Source organism: Schistocerca cancellata, chromosome 8 (assembly GCF_023864275.1).
Source record: "Schistocerca cancellata isolate TAMUIC-IGC-003103 chromosome 8, iqSchCanc2.1, whole genome shotgun sequence".
Classification (NCBI taxonomy): Eukaryota; Metazoa; Arthropoda; class Insecta; order Orthoptera; family Acrididae; genus Schistocerca; species Schistocerca cancellata.
The window spans coordinates 124,574,180-124,596,257 of NC_064633.1; the positions used below are offsets into that span (position 1 = coordinate 124,574,180).

Below are 22,078 nucleotides of genomic sequence, written 5' to 3' on the forward strand. Positions count from 1 at the left end.
GTTGACCTTTTTCATGACCCTATGGACAGCCGTCACGCCCTGCTCAGCGACGGAAGACATCTCCTCGTCAGTCAACCCGTCGAGTGATCTAGTATATACCACACCATGTGACGAATTCAAAGTGCAGCGAGCCTCCACCCGGACAGGGAACATGTACAGGAGTGTGGCCCAAAGCAGTTTTTGTGCCTGAAAGGCGCTCTCAGTGTCTAACAACAAGGTACCGTTACGCATCCTGGTACAAGACTTGACAGGTCCGGCTATGGCATCTACGCCCTTCTGAATAATGAAAGGGTTGACAGATGAAAAATCCTTTCCATCCTCAGATCTAGAAACTACGAGGAACTTTGGGGCAGGCAGTAGAACTTTTGTCATTGGTGGCTGGTCAAGTTTCTGTTTTTGGGCAGAAGTCGAGAGAGGAGAAGAAGAAGAAGAAGAAGAAGAAGAAGAAGAAGAAGAAGAAGAGAAATCCATTTCGGAGGAATCCCCACGATTGCCAGCGTCTCCGATGGTGCGCTCCTTCCTTGTGGGGACCCTCTCAGAGAGCGCTCCCGCCTTAGGTGAATGTTTACGCCTCAGGTCACACCTCCCGAGAAACAGATGGAAGGACCAATCGGCATGGTCGGAAGGTGTCAGCTCGCAATCACCCCTCCCTGTGCCTGGCCTGGCCTGGCCTGGCCTGGCCTGGCCTTTACCAGGGGGTATGTGCATGCCTTACTTGTCTACTCAGGGCAGGGAATTACGCGTTACCTCATCACCGGCTACGCGTGTGAATGCATGGGTAGGCCTTCAGGCACGCACAGGGAGGAAAGAAGAAAAAGAAAAAAAAAAGGGAGAGAGGCAGAGAAAGGACAGACTGTCTCAAACGCCGAGGCGGAGACTATAGGATGGACAAGAAGGCAAGAAGAAGGAGGCAAGGTAAAAAGTAAGGAAGACAGTGAGAGAGGGAGAAGGACAAAGAAAGGAACCAAACAAAGGAAGGAAGAAATCAGAATAAGCGAAAAACCAAAATGACCACAAATGTAAGTCGTGGAACCGTGCGTCTCCAGATGCAGGCGCAAACTACACCCTTGAGGGAGAGGGACTCCTTTTAGTCGCCTCTTATAACAGGCTGGAATACCTCGGTCCTATTCTAACCCCTGGACCCGCAGGGGGGCGGGGGCGGGAGGGGGGGGCGCAGACAACAGTGAAGTGCTGCATGCTAGACGGAGGGCAGGGGAGAGGTGGGGAAGGGGGAGGGAGTAACGGAGAAGGAGGGAAGTAAAAAGATTGGGCGCGATGACCAACGTAGGTTTAAGCCAAGAGGGTTATGGGAACGTAGGATATATTGCAGGGAGAGTTCCCACTCGCATAATTCAGAAAAGCTGGCGTTGGTGGGAAGGATCCATATGGCACAGGTGTTGAAGCAGTCGCTGAAATCAAGGATGTCATATTCGACAGCGTGCTCAGCAACAGGGTAGTCCACTTGTTTCTTGGCTACGGTTTGTCGGTCGCCATTCATGCGGGCGGACAGCTTGTTGGTTGTCATTCCCACATAGAATGCAGCACAGTGGTTGCAGCTTAGCTTGTAGGGCATGACAACCAACAAGCTATCTGTCCGCATGAATGGCGGCAGACAAACTGGCCAAGAAACAATTGGACTACCCTGTTGCTGAGCACGCTGCCAAACACGACACATTTCAATGACTGCTTCACAGCTGTGCTATATGGATCCTTCCCACCAACACCAGCTTTTCTGAATTGCACAGGCGGTAACTCTCCCTGCAATACATCCTATGTTCCCAAAACCTTCCTGGCCTCAACTTTCGTTAGTCATTGTCCTCACTCATCCCAGCCCCTTTCCTGTTCCCATTCCAAGACCACACAGTCCTCATTCCACCATCACACCCAGTCTTCCTACTTCTCTCCTTTTCCACTACCCCCCCCCCCTACCTCTGGCCTGCCCACCGTCTAACCTGCAGCATTTCACTGTCCACCACCTCTACCCCATTATCCCTCCCCCCTCCCCGAGCCATCCTCCTCAGCACCTCCATCCAGGCGCCACTCCAATCCTGCACTAGGGCTACTGCTCCCAGTGTGGCCTCGGTTGCCCGAGACTACTGTGTGTGTGTGTGTGTGTGTGTGTGTGTGTGTGTGTGTGTGTGTGTGTGTGTGTGCGCGTATTTTTGACAAAGGCCTTACTGGCAGAAAGCTTTATTTGTGACAGTCATTTTGTTGCACCTATCCGTGACTCATCATTTTTGCTACATGGTGAGTAGCAACTTTCCTTTTAATAATAATGTTACATTCCATCTTGGATTTTCCATTGATAGAAAATATCAACATCGTCACCTAACATAATACGACCTTCACCTTTCTTTTGTTGCCTTTCTTTGACTTTTTGCTTGTCACAGTTTGCCCAACACCACTTTCAAGTTGTTCTGGTAAATCTAAGCCATTTTCAAGAGGTTGTTCTCCACGTGCAATCATACGAGCAGCTATTCTGTATTTTGCTGCAAGTGAAGCATCTTCAAATGCGTCAACCAGGGCTTTATCATCCCAAGAGTTATTATCTGTTGCTGAACTGCTTTCTTCGGAGTCACTTCCCTGCAACAAAGTATGAGAAATCATTAGCATTACAATTACTTGTCCTACCAAAGCTGTAATATGACCTTTAGTTACAATCATTCTTAAAACACAATGATAAGTAAATGTCACACAAAAATTTATTTTACTGGAAAAGCCATCTCATCCACAAACGTCCCAGGAGGATTAGTCAAATCTTCAGTGGTATGGGAGGAATGATAATTCTAATCAAAGAAGTCTATCAAACACGGGCTCTAAAATTTATACCTTAAGAGCTAAGAGTACTTTTTCCATCATTCTTACCTCGAAACCTGTCTCTTCTATTAAAGAAGTGCTCATAGCTTTTAAGGTATCCATTCTAGAGTCCATGTTTACTATACTTTTTGCTTTGGATGATCGTCCCTGTCATTCCTAAATATTGACCATTCCTCCTGGGACACTGTACAGTACTCCAGAGGTGTGCTAGTCCAAATATCTTTGTGACATGACAGAAGGACAAATGAAGGAGTGGGAGGGGGACAGCTTGCAAAAGGAAAACAAAGATAAACACACTAAAACTAATATGGCCAGAAACTGATACAAAGAGAGGGAACTGTGAAATAACATGAGTAATGTTGATAAACTGAAGTTGGGTTTGGCTGACAATTTATATGACATACAACAATATTTGTATCCATCATATTATGACGGAAGGTCAAAAAGTAAAGCGACTTGCAATTTCTTCCATAGGGCTTGGTAATACTGCTAGTAACCAGGGCTGGAGTATTGTCGTCTGCAACAATTCTATACAATATGTCACTCATTTCCGTGTTAGTCATCATATTGTAGCAGACTGTGAAACACGGCAGCTCCATTGTCGATCTACACTGAGGAGGAAATGAGGACAGTTATCTGCTTTATGTTTGCGGGAGGTATTAAACTTGCAGAAATTATTTGTCGAATGCAAGCAGAGTATGGGTACAGCTGTTTATCATTAAGCAAAATCTACAAATGGATAGAGCACTCCAAACAGGGAAGAACTTTTCTATGTAATGAGGAAAAACACCGTGCAGGCCACTGACAACAACAGAGGACAATTTAGAAGTCTCCAAAGGTACGGTGATTGAAAACAGGTGAATCACAATGGAAGAAATCGCTAATACTTTACATACAAGTCATGGTTTAGCATATTCGGTCTATTCCGTCTTACATGACAGGCTAAATTTTCAGAAAATGTGTGCGAAGTGGGTACCAAAAGAATTATCAGTTCAGTATAAGTTGCAAACGAAGATGTGGTAGCCGTTTATTTCACCCCAAGAGGGGAAACTGAATAGTGAGAACTACCGAGATGTGTTGAGAACTAAACTAACTTACAATCAGATCTAAATTGATGTGTCGCTCACATCAACATAGGGAAAACACTGATCAAAGTTTTAAAAAGTTTATTGACAATAAAACAAACATCTGCTGCCACAATAACAAAATCACAATTACAACATTTCACGTATATGGAGGCTTGACACTATGGTGATTCTAGAGTTTGACAAAGTAACACAATTAGGATCTTCACAGACAAATACACTTGTATGGAAAATGTTGTAAGTGTGATGAAGCTGTCCTGAAAAAACGTAAGCATATAAACAGAAAAGTTTATCCCAGCTACAGTCCGACTGCACAAGGGAAACGACAACAAATGCTGAATGCAATGGCATCGGTCCCTATGATGGACTTAGAGAGCATCTTAAGACGATGGGGTGAGTAGCATTTGCCCGGAGGCTAGGAGAGGCTCTCTAAGCTGGAAGAACTGACCTGTGCCGCTATGGTGCCTACCTTCATAGCGGCCAGCGGTGTTATTTTCTGGCTCCGTGTGTGGCGGACAAGAATAGGTTCCTTGAAACTGGATGCCTCTACTAGCACTGGTCCCGCCACCATTACAGCAACAGGGTGAGTTGGTGACACTGAGGTGTGCAGAGGCTATGTTAGCTGGACATGCACCCCATTGTGCCTGAAGGGTTGTCAGCCACTTTCGTGAAGATCTCCAGAACAGCAGAAATGTCACAGAAAACTGTGAAGGAGTGTCATTCTGCAGCAAGGTACCTCTTGTCCACATTCTGCAAACAGACGGCCAAAACAATAAACAAGTTGGGATTCAAATTGCTGGAACACCGGTCATACATTCCAGACCTGCCTCCAAGAATTTCCACATGTTTGGACCACTGAAGGAACCACTCAGTGGAAGATGATTTGCAACCAATGCAGAAGTCATTGATGCAGCTCCAAATTGGTTACAGGTGCAACCAAAAAACTTTTTCCGATGGAATCGGAAACATTGTGAAACATTAGACAAAACGCATTGAAATGCAGGGAGGTTATTTAGAAAAATAATGTGTTTCAATTTTCTATCATTATAATAAATATTCCTTTTCACTAAAGTCCCTTCACTTTTTGACCTCCCCTCATACATAACAGCACAAGCAGCTAACGACATAACTGGAGAGAACTTATCTACAATGTGGTCATGCATCTAAGTAATTCAACAATAAAACAGCAGTAACAACAGACACAAGAGATGTCTTGACACATCTGCAACTGAGAAAATATCTTTTTCAGGGGGGCACTACATATTTAGAATCAGGGCAATAAACAATATGGTTTTTCGTGTTCTTTCTGAAAATGAAGTACGTTCACTGAACTGAACAATGTAGCTTTTTTGCCACAGCGACTGTGGTCCATGGACATATACACGGACATATACAGGGTGGTCCATTGATCGTGACTGAACCAAATATCTCACGAAATAAGTGTCAAACGAAAAAACTACAAAGAACAAAACTTATCTAGCTAGACGGGGGGAAACCAGATGGCGCTATGGTTGGCCCGCTAGATGGCGCTGCCATAGGTCAAACGGATATCAACTGCATTTTTTTAAATAGGATCCTCCATTTATTACTACATATTCGTGTAGTACGTAAAGAAATATGAATGTTTTAGTTGGACCACTTTTTTTGCTTTGTGACAGATGGCGCTGTAATAGTCACAAACATATGGCTCACAATTTTAGACGAACAGTTGGTAACAGGTAGGATTTTTAAATTAAAATACAGAACATAGGTACGTTTGAACGTTTTTATTTTGGTTATTCCAATGTGATAAATGTACCTTTGTGAACTTACCATTTCTGAGAACGCATACTCTTACAGCGTGACTACCTGTAAATACCACATTAATGCAATAAATGTTCAAAATGATGTCCATCAACCTCAATGCATTTGGCAATATGTGTAGCGACATTCCTCTCAACAGCGAGTAGTTCGCCTTCCGTAATGTTCGCACATGCATTAACACTGTGCTGACGCATTTTGTCAAGTGTTGTCGGTGGATCACAATAGCAAATATACTTCAACTTTCCCCACAGAAAGAAATCTGGGGACGTCAGATCCGGTGAACGTGTGGGCCATGGTATGGTGCTTCAATGACCAATCCACCTGTCATGAAATATGCTATTCACTACCGCTTCAACCGCACGTGGCACGTGAGCTATGAGCCAGACAGCCATCATGCTGGAAGTACATTGCCATTCTGTCATGCAGTGGAACATCTTGTAGTAACATCAGTAGGACATTACGTAGGAAATCAGCATACATTGCACCATTTTAGACTGCCATTGATAAAATGGGGGCCAATTATCCTTCCTCTCATAATGTCGCACCATACATTTACCAGCCAAGGTCACTTGACGCAGCCATCCTGGATTTTCCATTGCCCAATAGTGCATATGGCGCCGGTTTACGTTATGGCTGTTGGTGAATGATGCTTCGTCACTAAATAGAACGTGTGCAAAGTATCTGTCATCGTCCCACAATTTCTCTTGTGCCCACTGGTGGAACTGTACACCGACGTTCAAACTCGTCACCACGCAATTCCTGGTGCATAGAGATATGGTACAGGTGCAATTTATGTTGATATAGCATTCTCAACACCAACGTTATTGAGATTCCTGATTCTCACGCAATTTGTCTGCTACTGATGTGCGGATTAGCCGTGACAGCAGCTAAAACACCTACTTGGGCATCATCATTTGCTGCAGGTCGTGGTTGATGTTTCACATGTGGCTGAACACTTCCTGTTTCCTTAAATAACTTAACTATCCGGTGAACAGTCCAGACACTTGGATGATGTTGTCCAGGATACTGAGCACCATACATACCACACACCCATTGGGCATTTTGATCACAATAGCTATACATCAACACAATATCAACCTTTTCCGCAACTGGTAAACAGTCCATTTTAACACAGGTAATGTATCAGGAAGCGAATACCGTCCACACTGGCGGAATGTTACATGATACCATGTACTTATACGTTTGTGACTATTACAGCGCCATCTATCACAAAGTGAAAAAAGTGGTCCAACTAAAATAGTCATATTTCTTTACGTGCTACACGAATATGTAATAAAAAATGGGTGGTTCCTATTTTTAAAAAACGCAGTTGATATCTGTTTGACCTATGGCAGCGCCATCTAGCGGCGCAACCATAGCGCCATCTGGTTTCCCCCCTTCAAGCTTTTGATGCTTATTTTGTGAGATATTTGGCCCGGTCACTATCAATGGACCATCCTGTATTAGCAACCTCTATTTATTAATTATTTATTTATTCACTCATTTGGGCCACCTGCGGACCATAATGCTTGTGTTTTGCTACGTTTTTGTCTACTACTTCTGGTGACCTTGATGAAGTTTAATGACTGTTGTTGTTAATACATTGAGCTTTTATGTTAGCACATTAGTCCTTTATTTTCCTGCTCAACTATTCTAGCATTTCTCAGAAAATTTCATTGTTGCAACATGGTTAACTTCTATTAGGGATGTTACGAAGGGTCTGGTTTCAGTAGCTGACTATTACTCAACCCCGTTCATAATAAGTCTTGCCTAATATGAAGTTCTGCAAGGCCTTTATTTGCTCGATCCAACTCCTTTACCCTTGCCGGCTACTTTGATCTCTTAGGACAGCCTATGGAGCGCACTGTGTATGTGGCCATAGGAAGCTAGTTATCTTCTTCAATGTCATCAGTGAGGTTTTCTTGAAGTTGGGAGAGGACAGTACAAACTTACTTGCGAACTTTACCACTTGGAAAGAGCCTTGGCCCCATTATCTTTTGCACAATATTCTCTTCTTGCAATTCGAAGGTCTATGTTGGGGTCTTCTACATTAGGGATAAGCACTCTGCTGTATAGCTACTGTGTTATATACTGTCTTCAATATTCATCAACAGATGCTTTGAGATGTACATTTTTTTCTGGAAGCGTAGTATGCCTTATCTAATTTGACTGTCCTTTGTTTGAGAGCTCTCACTTCACTGACATCATCTGATCTGCATTCTCCAAGACACTATGGTTTTGGTTCTTTATGTGCTTGGCAGCACTGACTTACCGTTTTAGGGGCATCTTCAATATTGGTAATGATTTCTGTCTTTCTGGTATTGATCGGAGATCTGGTCCATTTCCTGTTGATTTTTTCAGCACACAGTTAAACAATATACACATAATACACCTTCTTGCCTCAGAACCAATGTCAAAATTTAGGAGTAAGACATAGGCCAGCCCTCCAAGTGTAGCCCAACCCCCACAGGTCTAACAACTGCCACGAGTTGAGCTCATTCCAAGGCACTCTTCCATCACCAGGGAGCTAGAAACTGGTGTGTGTGTGTGTGTGTGTGTGTGTGTGTGTGTGTGTGTGTGTGTGTGTGTGTGGAATGGGGGGGAGGGAGATGATGTGGGTCATGATAGATAATCACATGTGTGTTATGAAGAAAGTGACAAATCTGGGTATGACTAACCAAAATCTGTCACCTGGTCATCATAAAGCTGCAAAGCTATAGTAAAATCATAGAATTGTAATATGTATATAGCTGGCCACTGACAAAAGTTGAATTGCACAACTAACTTTAAATACATGAAAATGTGTGTGTTGAGGACAAGAGAGACATGCCTCACACTCTTGACAAAATGGGCAATAAATTGTTTATCTGAGTGGACAATCTTACAGTTATCTGAGCCTGCAGAAACCATGTATTGGGCAAGTTAGTAAACTGCATAAAAGGCAACTTGTCGATATATAAAAATAGAGAATATCATCATACATGAGTATTTACCCAAGTGTTTGCACGTGCTCTGTTTCACAAAAATTAAATAATCCCAACATAAAATGTTACTTAATTAAATGAACATTGGTTGAGTAAAAGTATACAAAAATTTTATCCACAAACATGCAGTTTGCAAACCAATTACACAGAATCTGCGTGTATGCCAGCCACCCTGAGAATAGTTACTTAATTTCATGTGGCCACCCAGTGGTTTTTAATTGTACTACTGTATCTTGCTCAACAGAAACTGTATGTAATGATATTTATGTAGTCAGTACTACATGGCCTTTGTAAACTACGAACTTAGTTTAAAATAATCATATTCGTAAACAACAGATAACGTTGCGAGTGAGTGGTAGTTTATGCTATGATATGTTGTTGGTGTTTAATACCAATACTACAATAACACAAACTGTTTTGAAAAAAAAAATATTATTTAATAGACTAAACATCATGTATGTTATATTTCAGAGAGTACATTTCAGACACTGTTGATAGTATGTACTGAAAAATTGAATTTGAAAATCTTTGTAATGTTCTGCTAAGTTTTTGGGGATGACAATCACTAAAGCTGTATATTAAAATGGGATATTGTTAGTGGACCAGACAAATGTTATGAGATGGTTTTTATCAGCCCAGGGAAATGACTAATCATTTAGAGAACATATTGTTTATCTATTTGTACCCAAAATGTGACACTTTGATGTGATATGTAATATCAAATTATTCATATTATATTTTATCCTTGTTGTATGAAATTTGATAAATTTGCAACAGTCTTTTATTGAGAGAAACCCAATGTAAAAGTTTTTGTGAAATTTTGTTATTTTGTAAATTCTTACATTTTAAATCTTTTAACTAAACAGCACGTAAATTTAAAGTAAATTGTTACCTTGCATAAGTAATTACATAAAATGCAAGGAACTGAAAGAAAACATATTTTAAATAAAACATTTCATTGTATCATGAGAGGACATCAGAGTTGAATCAGTGAAGCCCCAATTCTTTAAAGAATCCAACTCCCTTGTACAAGGCACTTTCAAATATCTGCTTACTTTACAAATCATTTAATGTGTTAGATATGCGACATTAAGCACGTAAGTGAGAATGAATTTAGGCAAGGTTTGAAATTATGCTGAAAGTTCCCTCAATAAATTTTCACTCTTCAGTGGAATGTGCACTCATATGAAACTTCCTGACATTAGAACTATGCACTGGACTAGGACTTACACACAGGACCTTTGCTTTCATGGGCAAGTGCTCTCCTCCAAAACTTCCAAAGCAAGAAACAAGAACATCTACATCAGGATTTAATTTATTAATCCTCTGGTCACAGGTATGCCATGACGTCACGGTTTGTGCGAAAGATTCTTTGTCATCTCCAATCACTCCGCATGTCATGACGCCAATCACTGTTTTAACATTCCCGGGATGGCAAGAAGCTCATGTGCAATAACCCACAAAAATAATTAAACACATGAAACAGGACCTGCTCCTTACCAAATCTTTCCACAAAATAATTAAACTTTTAACCTCCGTACAATTTTTCCAGATGAACAACTGACTGGATATTCTGATAATAGTGTGTTCATTTGTATTCAAAACTGGCATTACATTTCCCACTCAACAAATTATTCATTTTCAAAAACTCCAGCCACAAAACGTCTGGGAAATTTCAAACCCTAACAAAGTGTTTCATGCCCTCAATGTTTGACATACCTCCTGAACTATGTTTTACATCGATATAATTTTGCAGGTACCTTCAGTGGTGTGTGTTGATACTGTCTACAAACTTTGCAAATAGTGTAGGTAGTAATGAAAGTGGAATTAAGATATCATGTCTGATGCTTAAGTTTTACTGCACAAAATTATGTGTAAGGTTGGAAGTGATTAAGTGCTTTCATTCTCATATACTGGATTAATTAGTCCAGGTATTTGTGCACCATCAGTTATGCTGCCTCAATGCAAACACACTGTTCCCAAGGGTAATACTTTTCTTACTGCATTAAAAGTTTTAAAAGAAGATTGCACCTCTTAACAAGTAGATGACAGCATTTAAAATTTTTAAATCCGTCAAAATCAAGTTTTTGTTGGCCTTGGAAGCTGTTAGATAGGTAACGTGCAACAGGGATAGCTGCTTAGTAATTCAGATGACCTGCTGATGAAACTCTTATTCATGATACTACTGACATCAAAAATGTCTTTACAACTGATAGTGAATAAAGACTGTAATTGTTTGTGAATTTATTTAGCCACAAGTTTCAGCATATGTATATTCCTGTCTCCGTAATGGAAGTTGTTCCTTCATTCAATGACTCCAACTTCTTCAATTTAAACTGAGATGTAATATATTCTTATGGAGAAATTTCAGACAAAATTAATAAAACAACTATGTTCATTTTCTCACTGACTCTTGTCTATGTCCATCTACTCTCATTGTGAATGATACTTGCACTGATCTAGGAGGTGTTACTGAAGAAACTTTAGTTTTATGAGCTTATCAATGCATGGGAAATCACGGAAAGTGACCAAATATTCCAAAAAAATTAAAAATACACCTGTCCCACTGTCATAGGAAATATAGGTCAGATAACCAAACAAGGTAATAATTGTCATCTAGTTGGCAAATAAAACACAGCTGGTTACAAAATATTGTACCAGAGGCCGTAGTACTTTCAGTCATTGGTTGATTATATTATCAGAGGAGGAAGCTGTGTGGCAATGGACAATTATGTACTCTTAAGCTGATAAGTATAATCACTTTTCTCTAAGCAAAAGGTCTGCCATGGTCAGGATGTTGTTAGCTACTTACAACCATTATTTTGCTCTCTGGCACATGATCCTGCTACTTGACATTGAAATAGACTAGACGACTCTCCATTCAATCCTTATAACAGCTGTGGAGTACCCAACGCAAGATACAAATAAATGCCTCCTGCACACAAGAGTATCAAATGTCGAAGCATTTGCAACAAAGTGCACAGGGTTTGAAGCACTCCTAAGTACTGAAGCTAATGTAACACTAGGCTCAGAAAGCTGGCTAAAACTTGAAGCTGACAACAGTGAGATCTTTGGGGAAAATTTAAGCATAGCAGGATAGGGAAATGGAAGTAGTGTGAAGCTGCATGTGGGATTGTCTGGGCACAACACAGTATCAAGGGTGGCCAAAAAATTATAATAAGACCCTTCTATTGATCACCACATTCTCCTCCTGATATAACCAAAAAGTTTGGGGAAAACCTCAGTTCCCTTGTACATAACCTCCCTAATGATACTGTAATCATTGGAGAAGAGACTTTAATCATCCAACAATCAATTGGGAAAACTACAGTTCTGTTAGTGGTAAGCATGACAAGATATCCTGTGAAACATTACTAGATGCTTTCTCTGAAAATCACATAGAACAGACAGTTCACAACCCCACTCAAGATGGAAGTATATTAGATCTAATGGCAACAAACAGAACTGAGATCCTTGAAGTCCACCTCAAAAGGGATATCACTGACCCTGAGGCAGTTACTGTGACAATACCAAAACACAAAAGGTAACTATGGAAACTTTTAGCTCCAGACTGGATAATATAAAGGAACTACTGCTCAAGTTTAAAACAATAGTTGACCATGTACTGGATACATATGTACCCAGCAGGGCAGTTCATAACAAGTGGATCCTCCATGGTTTACAGTAACTGTAAAGAAACATCTAAAGAAAGAGTACTGCATAATAGGTATACATACAATAAAGCATAGACCCACAGAGAGGTATGTTGAATGAAATGCATTTGGCAGCACTGCATGAAGCCTTCAATGACTGCCGTATCAGAATACTAAAGTTAGCATCCAGTCATTCACGGACAATACGAACTGAAGTTAAAGAGTAGCAAAGCAAATATTCCTTTACAAAGATAAGCACAGGACTACTGACCCTGCTTAATTCTCGTACCCTTGAAAAGATCAGTGAAATAGATATTAGTGTCAGAGGCATTGAGAAACAGCTGAAATCATTAAAACTGAACAACCCCATGGATTCCCAATTAGGTTGTACACCCAATTTGTAGTTGAGTTAGCTGATCTGTTAACTACAAATTATTTTAGATCTCTCTAACAAGAAACTGTGCCCAGTAGTTTGAAGAAAGTACAAGTCACATCTACCTACAAGCAGGTTAGCAGAAGTGACCCAAAAAACTGTCAAATATCCTTGACATCCATTTGTTGTAGAATCTTATGACATATTCTGAGCTCAAATATAAAGGGGTACCATTAACAGAATGCCAACCAGCATGGATTCTGAAAAAACAGCTCACATGAAACACAACTGGCACTCCTCTCACACATCATCCTGAAACCCATAGATCTAGGCACTCGGGTTGATGCAGTAATTCTCAATTTCCAAAAAGCATTTAACTTGCACAAAATATGCGACTGGACTGAGTAACTTCAGATTCACCCCAGGGAAGTGCGTTGGATCCTTTGCTGTTCATGACGTATATTAACAATCCTGTGTCAATGTTAATAGTAACCTCAGACTTTTTGCAGATGACACAGTTACTTGTAATGAAGTACAGTCTGAATGAAGTTATACAAATATTCAGTCAGACCATGCCAATATTTCGAAGTGGTACATTGATTGGCAGCTTTCTTTCAATGGTAAAAAATTTAAAATTTTGTTCTTCACAAAACAAAACAAAAAACAGTGTCCCATGAATACAATATTGGTGAGTCACAGTTGAAAAACACTTCAGTGTAGCACGTAGTAGGGACAAGAGGTGCAATGATCACATATTCTCAGTCAGGGTAAGGCAGATGGTAGACTTTTGTTGACTGGCAGAATACTACGGAAATGCAATCAGTCTACAAAGCAGATTGCTTAAAAATATTTTGTGTGATCCATCCTAGAATACTGCTCAAGCATATGGGACCCATACCAAATAGGACTATCAGGGGCTATTGAACACGTACAGAGAACGGCACACAAATGGTCACAGGTTTGTTTGACCCACAGGAGAGTGTCACTGAGATATAGAAAGAATTGAACTGGTGAACTCTATACAGACAGAAACTATTCTGAGAAAGTCTGCTAACGAAATTTCAGGAAGTAGCTTTAAATGATGACTGTACAAATATACGAGGAATTATCTGCGTATTACTGGACACAGTTCGTGCGTTTTCGTCAGGGTCTACAGTAGATTTATGTAGTGTGTGTCGATAGTCGTTTGTTTGCTTGTTTTGAAAACTAGTGACAGCTTGTTAGCATTAGTCAGCCAGTCAGTGCGGCAGTAATAGCCAACCGAGACAGATGCAGCAACAGTAACTGCTTTTGTGACACTTACGAGTTCCTAAACCAGGATCGAATTTTATTATATCATCTGTGTGCTTTAATATTTTAGTTTTTTGAGTTTATGCATTTAAATTTAATATCTAATAGCCACAGTTCTCGTGTTCTCATTTGCATCAGAAAGTAAACCGATTTTGTGACATATTACAAGTTCCTAATCAGGGGCAAATTACTTAGTTTCACCAGAGTGCTTCGTTAGTTAGGTTTTTGAATATCTGCATATTAGTAGACACAGTTCATGCATTTTTGTCAGGGTCTACAGCAAAGTTGTACAGCACATGCCAATAGTACGTTTATCTGAATAGTTTAGTTTTACATGGTCTTTATTACGGACAGGGACTGCGATTGTTGTGTGCAGATGTGAGCCAAGTTGGTGACACTTCACTCTCAGCTTCAGGCTGTGATGGCTTCGGTTACACAGCTTGAGGCTGCAGTGGATGTGCACCACTGTTGTGGGCTGGCTGTGGAGATCGAATGGATGTCCAGCATGTCAGAGTCCTCCGATCAGTCCTCACCTGTGGCCAACCCAGTTACTGCTCGCACTGAGGCTGACCCCTCACCTGTAGTCGAGTGGGAGGTCACCCCAGGGCGAAGCAGGCGGCAAAAGACTTCCCAGGTGGCCGCACATAAGGCCTCCCCGGTTTGCCTGATAAGCAAGTTCCAGGTGCTGTCTGTGGCCGACACTGTCGCTGAGTCAGATGACGTCGCCTGTCCTGTTTAAGAGGAAACCACTCGGCCTGCAAGATCCAGGCAATCCCAGAGGGTGGGATTATTGGTAGTTGGGAGCTCCAACGGTAGGTTCGTTATGGGACCCCTTAAGTACTTGGCTGACAATAAGGGTAAGAAAACCAATGTGCACTCCATGTGCATACCGCGTGGAGTCATTCCAGATGTGGAAAGGGTCCTCCCGGATGCCATTAAGAGCACAGGGTGCAGCCAACTGTAGGTGGTTGCTCACATCAGTACCAATGATGTGTGTCACTTTGGATCAGAAGAGATTCTCTCTGGTTTCAAGCGGCTAACAGAAGTGGTAAAGGCTGCCAGTCTTGCTTGCAAGATGAAAGCAGAGCTGACTATTTGCAGCATAGTCGACAGGACTGATTCTGGACCTCTGGTACAGAGCGAAGTGGATGATCTGAATCAGAGGCTCAGACGGTTCTGCGATTGTGTAGGCTGCAGATTCCTCGACTTGCGCCAAAGGGTGGTTGGGTTTCAGGTTCCGCTGAATAGGTCAGGTGTCCACTATACGCAAGAAACGGCTACACGGGTAGAAGGGGCTGTGTGGCATGGACTGTGCGATTTTTTAGGTTAGAGGGTCTCAGGAAAACACAAGAAAGGTTTCAGTCACAAAGGGTGCAGGCTGAACACAGGAAGAACGTTGATACAGGAACCATTGGTATAACAGTTTTAATAGACTGTCATAGCTGTGTTGGAAAAGTACCAGAGCTCCAAGCGTTAATAGAAAGCACTGATGCTCAAATCGTTATAGGCGCTCAAAGCTGGCTGAAGCAGATATAAGCTTAGCCGAAATTTTTGCAAAGAACCTAATGGTGTTCTGAAAGGATAGGCTAAACACGGTTAGCGGTGGCGTGTTTGTTGCTGTCAGAAGCAGTTTAACTTGTCGTGAAATTGAAGCAGATACTTCCTGTGAGTTAGAATGGGAAGAGGTCATTTTTGGCAACCGGAATAAAATAATAATTGGATCATTTTACCTACCGCCCAATTCAGATGATACAGTTGCTGCAAGGTTCAAAGAAAACTTGAGTTTGATTTCAAACACGTACCCGACTCATACAATAATAGTTGGTGGTGACTAATTTACCCTCGATATGTTGGTGAAAATACATATTTAATTCCGGAGGTACGCATAAAATATCATCCGAAATTGTGCTACACGCATTCTCTGAAAATTATTTCGAGCAGTTAGTTCATGAGCCCACGCGAATAGTAAACGGTTGTGAAAACACACTTTACCTCTTAGCAACAAATAATCCTGAGTTAATAACGAGCATCAAAATCGATTCAGGGATTAGTGAACACATGGTTGTCGTGACGAGACTGAATACTGTAATCCCCAAATCCTCGAAAAATAAACGAAAAATATGACTATTCAAAAAGCGGATAAAAATTCACTTGACGCCTTCCTGAGAGACAATCTCCACTCATTCCAAATTAATAATATGTGTAGACCAAATGTGGCTTAAATTCAATGCAGTAGCATCGGCAGAAATTGAGAGATTTATATCGAATAAATTAACAAACGACGGAGCTGATCCTCCTTGGTACACAAAACGGGTTAGAACAATGTTGCAGAAACAACGAAACAAACATGAAACATTTAAAAAGACGCAAAATCCCCAAGATTGGCGATCTTTTACAGAAGCTCGAAATTTAGCGCGGACTTCAATGCGAGATACTTCCATAACGAAACTGTCTTGAAACCTGGCAGAAAATTCAAAGAGATTCTGGTCATATGTAAAGTATATTACCGGCAAGAAACAATCAATGCCTTCTCTGCGCAATGCCAATGGAAATACTATCGACGACAGTGCTGCCAAAGCAGTGTTCATAAACACAGCCTCCCGAAATTCCTTCACCAAAGAAGACGAAGTAAATATTCCAGAATTCGAATTGAGAACAGCTGCCAACGTGAGTAACGTAGAAGTAAATATCCTCGGATTATTGAAGCAACTTAAAGCAGTAAAAGCAAGTCTTCTGGTCTAGACTGTATACGAAGTAGGTTCCTTTTGGAGTATGCTGCTGCATTAGCTCCATACCTATCATAAACAACCGTTCGCTCAACGAAAGATCTGTACCCAGCCAGGTGCAAAGGTCACAGCAATATTCAAGAAAGGTAGTAGGAATAATCCACTAAATTACAGCCCCATATCGTTAACGTCGATATGCAGCAGGATTTTGGAACATATTTTGAGTTCGAATATTACGAACTATCTCTAAGAAAACAGTCTATTGACACACAGTCAACATGGGTTTAGAAAACATAGTTCCTGTTAAACACAACTAGCTCTTTATTCACATGATGTGTTGAGTGCCATTGACAAGGGATTTGAGATAGATTCTGGATTTCCGAGTGACACTGTACCATAAAAGCGGCTCGTAATGAAATTGCGTGCTTATGGAATATCGTCTCAGTTATGTGACTGGATGTGCGATTTCCTGTCAGAGAGGTCACAGTTCGTAGTAATTGACGGAAAGTCATCGAGTAAAACAGACGTGATTTCTTACATTCCCCAAGGTAGTGGTATAGGTCCTTTGCCGTTCCTTATCTATATAAACGATTTGGGAGACAATCTGAGCAGCCGTCTTCGATTGTTTGCAGATGACGCTGCCGTTTATCAACTAATAAAGTCATCAAACGGTCAAAACAAACTGCAAAACGATTTAGAAAAGATATCTGAATGGTGCGAAAAGTGGCAGTTGACCCTAAATAACGAAAAGTGTGATGTCGTCCACATGAGTGCTAAAAGGAACTCAAACTTCGGTTACACGACAAATCAGTCTAACCTACAAGCCGTCAATTCAACTAAATACCTAAGTATTACAATTATTAACAACTTAAATTAGAAGGAACACACAGAAAATGTTGTGGGCAAGGCTAACCAAGGACTGCGATTTATTGGCAGGACACTTAGAAAATGTAACAGACCTACTAAGGAGACTGCCTACACTACACTTGTCCGTCCCATCTTAGAATACTGCTGTGCAGTGTGGGATTCTTACCAGATATGATTGACGGAGTACATCGAAAAAGTTCAAAGAATGGTAGTATGTTTTGTATTATCGCGAAATATGAGAGAGCGTGTCACAGAAATGATGCAGGAGTTTGGGCTGGAAATCATTAAAAGAAAGGTGTTTTTCATTGCGATGGAATTCTCTCACGAAATTCCAATCACCAACTTTCTCCTCCGAATGCGAAAATATTTTGTTGACACTGACCTACATAGGGAGGAATGGTTCAAATGGCTCTGAGCACTATGGGACTCAACATCTTAGGTCATAAGTCCCCTAGAACTTAGAACTACTTAAACCTAACTAACCTAAGGACATCACACACACCCATGCCCTAGGCATGATTCGAACCTGCGACCGTAGCAGTCCCGCGGTTCCGGACTGCAGCGCCAGACCGCTAGACCACCGCGGCCGGCTAGGGAGGAATGATCAACATGATAAAATATGGGAAATCAGAGCTAGTACGGAAAGATACAGGTGTTCATTCTTTCCGCACACTGTACGAGATTGGAAAAATAGATAATTGTGAAGGTGATTCGATGAACCCTCTGCCAGGCACTTTAATATGATTTGCAGAGTATCCATGTAGATGTAGATTCAGTAAGTAATGCAACATTTTTTCTGAAAGCAGGCTGATTTTATTTACGATTCCAATATACCTCATTATTTCCCACTCTTTACAACAAAATCCTATTTTCAACTGCAATGTGAATGCTTTATGCCATTTAATGGGAAGGAGCTGTATGCCCGCATGATACCATTCTACTGGTCAATGCTGGAGCCAATGCCTTGCTGCATCAATAATCTCTTCACCATCCACATACTGCTTCCCACAGATTGGGCCAAACAGATGGAAGTCTGAAGGTGCGAGATCCGAGATGTAGCCTAGGTTGGATGAGGAAGAACAGTCCCATGAAGTTTTGTGAGGTCCTCTTGGGTCTGTAGACTTTTGTGAGGCCTTGGATTGTCATGGAGAAGAAGTTCATTTGCATTTTTTTGCAATGAAAACATGAAGTCATTTCTGAAATTTCGTGAGGGTAGCACAGTACACTTCAGAGTTTATTGTTGCATCACAAAGGACGACATCAGAGTAACCCCTTCAGAGTCCCATTGCCTCTATCAGCCTTGTAACATGCAAGTAATTCCAGATGTCATTGCTCTTTATTATCTTCTGTTAGGCAGCAAGGAACCCAGCAGATGCACACATTTGAACACCTCAACTGGTAGATGAGTATGTCACCACTACCATTAGAGATGTCCAGCTGTGAACTGAGGTGTTTTTTGTGATCCATTGATCACCTTGAAAGAGTGTTCACATATTCCAACACTGCAGGAGTCATAGCTGCATGCAGCCAGCTGGAGCAACGGAGATCTAACATATATGTGCAACCTTGCTGCGATGACAGGCAACTTCCCTTCCATCTGTTTGGCCCAATGAAGAATGCATTCTGTAGGAAGCAGTATGTGAGTGATGGGGAGGTTATTGATGCAGCAATACATTGGCTCCAACATTGACCAGTAGAATGGTACCATGCAGGCGTACAGGTCCTTCCCATTAAATGGCGTAAGCCAGTTACAATGAATGGAGATTATGTTGAATGGGACTTTGTAGCAAAAGAGTGGGGAATAATATCGTATACTGGAATCCTGAATAAAACAAACCTGCTTTTGGAGCATGGAGCTTTGTTCAATTTTAACTGTATTAGCTGTTTCTCAATGCCACTGACACTAATATTTATTTAACTCATCTTTTCAGTGGCACAAAAATTAAGTTGCAGCAGTACTCTTGGATTTTTTTCTTTGTGAAAGAACATTTGAAAACAAAGTTAAGAATTTCTGCTTTTGCTTTGCTACTCTCAAATTCGGTTTGTTTTTGCCCATGAATGACTGGACACTAATTTTGGTGCCACTAACTGCCCTTACATATGACCAGAATTTCTTTGAATTTTGTGGAACATCATTTAACAATATTCTGCTATGGCACTCAGTGAAGACCTCACACATTTCCCTCTCAACTGCGAAACACTCTCTCTCTCTCTCTCTCTCTCTCTCTCTCTCTCTCTCTCTCTCTCTCTCTCTCTCTCTGTGTGTGTGTGTGTGTGTGTGTGTGTGTGTGTGTGTGTGTGTGTGTGTGTGTGTGTGTGTGTTCCTCCTCTACATGCATTCTTCATTGCATCACCAATCACACCATATCCCCTTATCCTGACATGCCCTGTTAAACAGCAGAGTGGCACCTCTTCGCTTCAGCTTTTTAAATACTGTATAGCATAGCTTGTATTGTGGATCAGTATGGTTATTGTACTACTCTCAGGGTAGAGGAGACCAGAGAAAATTATGAATTTTCTGCTGTGTCACCTTCAACAAGGTTATAGCACTGCTTTTGCATATCAGTAATTTTAACAATCAAGTTATGAACAAACCTCATATGAAGAGGGCATTTCCACACAGAGTCTGGAGTACCATTTTTTTTAAACTTATTCATGTTTGAAACCATTTTGGACCAACAAAGTTGTTAGCGTGACAAATTATTCCATCCGTGGTCCATACAGCTCTTTCAGATCTTCTTCAGCAATGATTCGAAAAAGCAGGATTGTGCGTCTGTTCATTTCCTATCAGTCACTGTTAAGTATTAACACTAAGGCACACTGACATGTTTTTAGAGCAATGGTTCATGATCCTATGTACACAGATTCAGAACTGTGCTTGCTTGATAAATGTCAGCCAAATAATCCCAAACAATATCACGATCACCCACTGCGTAGTGCTGCAAGTATGTGGTGCATGTAAAGTGTATTAACAGAGAAGACACAAAATTCACTGACATGCAACTCTGACAAAGGGAAAATCATTATGGCCCGGCACCTGGGAAGAGCACCTTAGGAACTGTAAGGTTGGTCAGCTGCTCGTGCGATACTGTAGCATCTACGGAAAGTGGTTGAAGGATAGTGAAAATCCATTGTAGGCAACAGACTATTGGATGTCTCAGCATCAGCGGAGAATGTGGACATTAGAGGCTTGCCCACTCAAACACAATAGGCGGTGATCTGCAGAAGATTTTAAGACATTACTAAGCTGGTGTGCCAACAGCTTTGTTGCAGTGGAAACAATGGTTCCATCAGATCACCAAAGTTGAGTACTGTAGGGCTTGGATAGCACTTTGAGAGGTAACCCGATCTGCCAAGCTCTGTTTGCAAGTGGGATGCACTTAGCCCTTGTGACGCAAATTGAAGAGCTACTTGATTGAGAAACAGTGCCTCTGGTCACAAAAGCTGACAACGGCCAGAAGAGATGTATCTACATCCAGTGTTACCTCAAGGCTAAGGAAGACATGGCGATTGGTAAGTACCATTAGGATCTTCCGAGATCTGTTCGGACAGAGTTTAGAGTTTACAATCGGGTGTAGGCACCAGTGTTTCAGACCACACAGTCAGCACATACTGCTGAAATGGGACACAGCAGATGATGTTGACTGATGATGATGATGAAAGAGGACGATTTGTGAGTGTGGGTGCTGAACAGCAAGGTCATCAATGTCACTGCATGAATGATGAATATAGAGAGTGTGGTGAAAATCTATTAAAAATAACAACAAATTTGGAAAATCAAGTTGCATACTCACACACAAAAATTGAAAAGACGACTCTACAAAGATGAGCATTGAAAAAGCCCTAAATAAAATAATACACAGCAGAATAGCTAGATAAAATCAAAGATAAAAACCACTACACACACAGTTGAAGGGACAAAGGATTGACCGGATGACTGCTTAGAAATAATGCACGACCGAGTCAGTCAGTGACATCAAAATCTCTCACCCAGTATTTTGGGAAGAATTCTGGATATCACACAAAATCTTAACACACAAACCAGATTCGCCTCATAGTTAAAATAGAGGAAAGTTTCTGTGGGAGGTCCAGATCAGCCATCAGGTCATCATATATTAAATAAAATATATTAAGCTGACAGCTGTGACCACATACTGGGGACTCCTCATGACATCAGAGAAAGCCATGTGTCAAGGGGCAAAGTCTCACTAATCCGGATAAGGATTACCGGCACCCACATCACTTTGTCATGACCAGGAGGAGGTAAGCCATGGTCGCACTGAAGGTTTTACAGAACATAGTTATTATTCCAAATTTCAGCCACTGAGCCTCCCACCAACACATGGTGGTCTTGCTCAAAAATGAGGTTACAGCCTACACGAAGAGTGAACAGGAGGTGGAAGGAAGCAAGCCTCTTTGGCAGCCCCATCAGTGAGTCCATTTCCACATATCCCTATGTGCCCTGGAACCCATAAGAAAA

The 22,078-nt window shown here is 41.3% G+C and overlaps 1 protein-coding gene across 2 annotated transcripts in view; it reads right to left on the reverse strand.

The window, feature by feature from the left end:
• LOC126095305 (survival motor neuron protein) overlaps nt 1-22,078 on the reverse strand; it is a 152,219-nt gene that overhangs the window by 93,399 nt on the left and 36,742 nt on the right. The window contains exons 1-2 of one of the 2 annotated variants that reach the window (XM_049910098.1): nt 16,513-16,600; nt 2,350-2,583 (exon numbers count right to left, since the gene is read on the reverse strand). In XM_049910098.1, the coding sequence (XP_049766055.1) occupies nt 2,350-2,583; nt 16,513-16,593 (315 nt within the window). In that variant the 5' untranslated portion in view covers nt 16,594-16,600. Of the gene's footprint in view, nt 1-2,349; nt 2,584-16,512; nt 16,601-22,078 lie in introns of those variants that run through there. The other variant, XM_049910099.1, reaches the window with a different exon arrangement.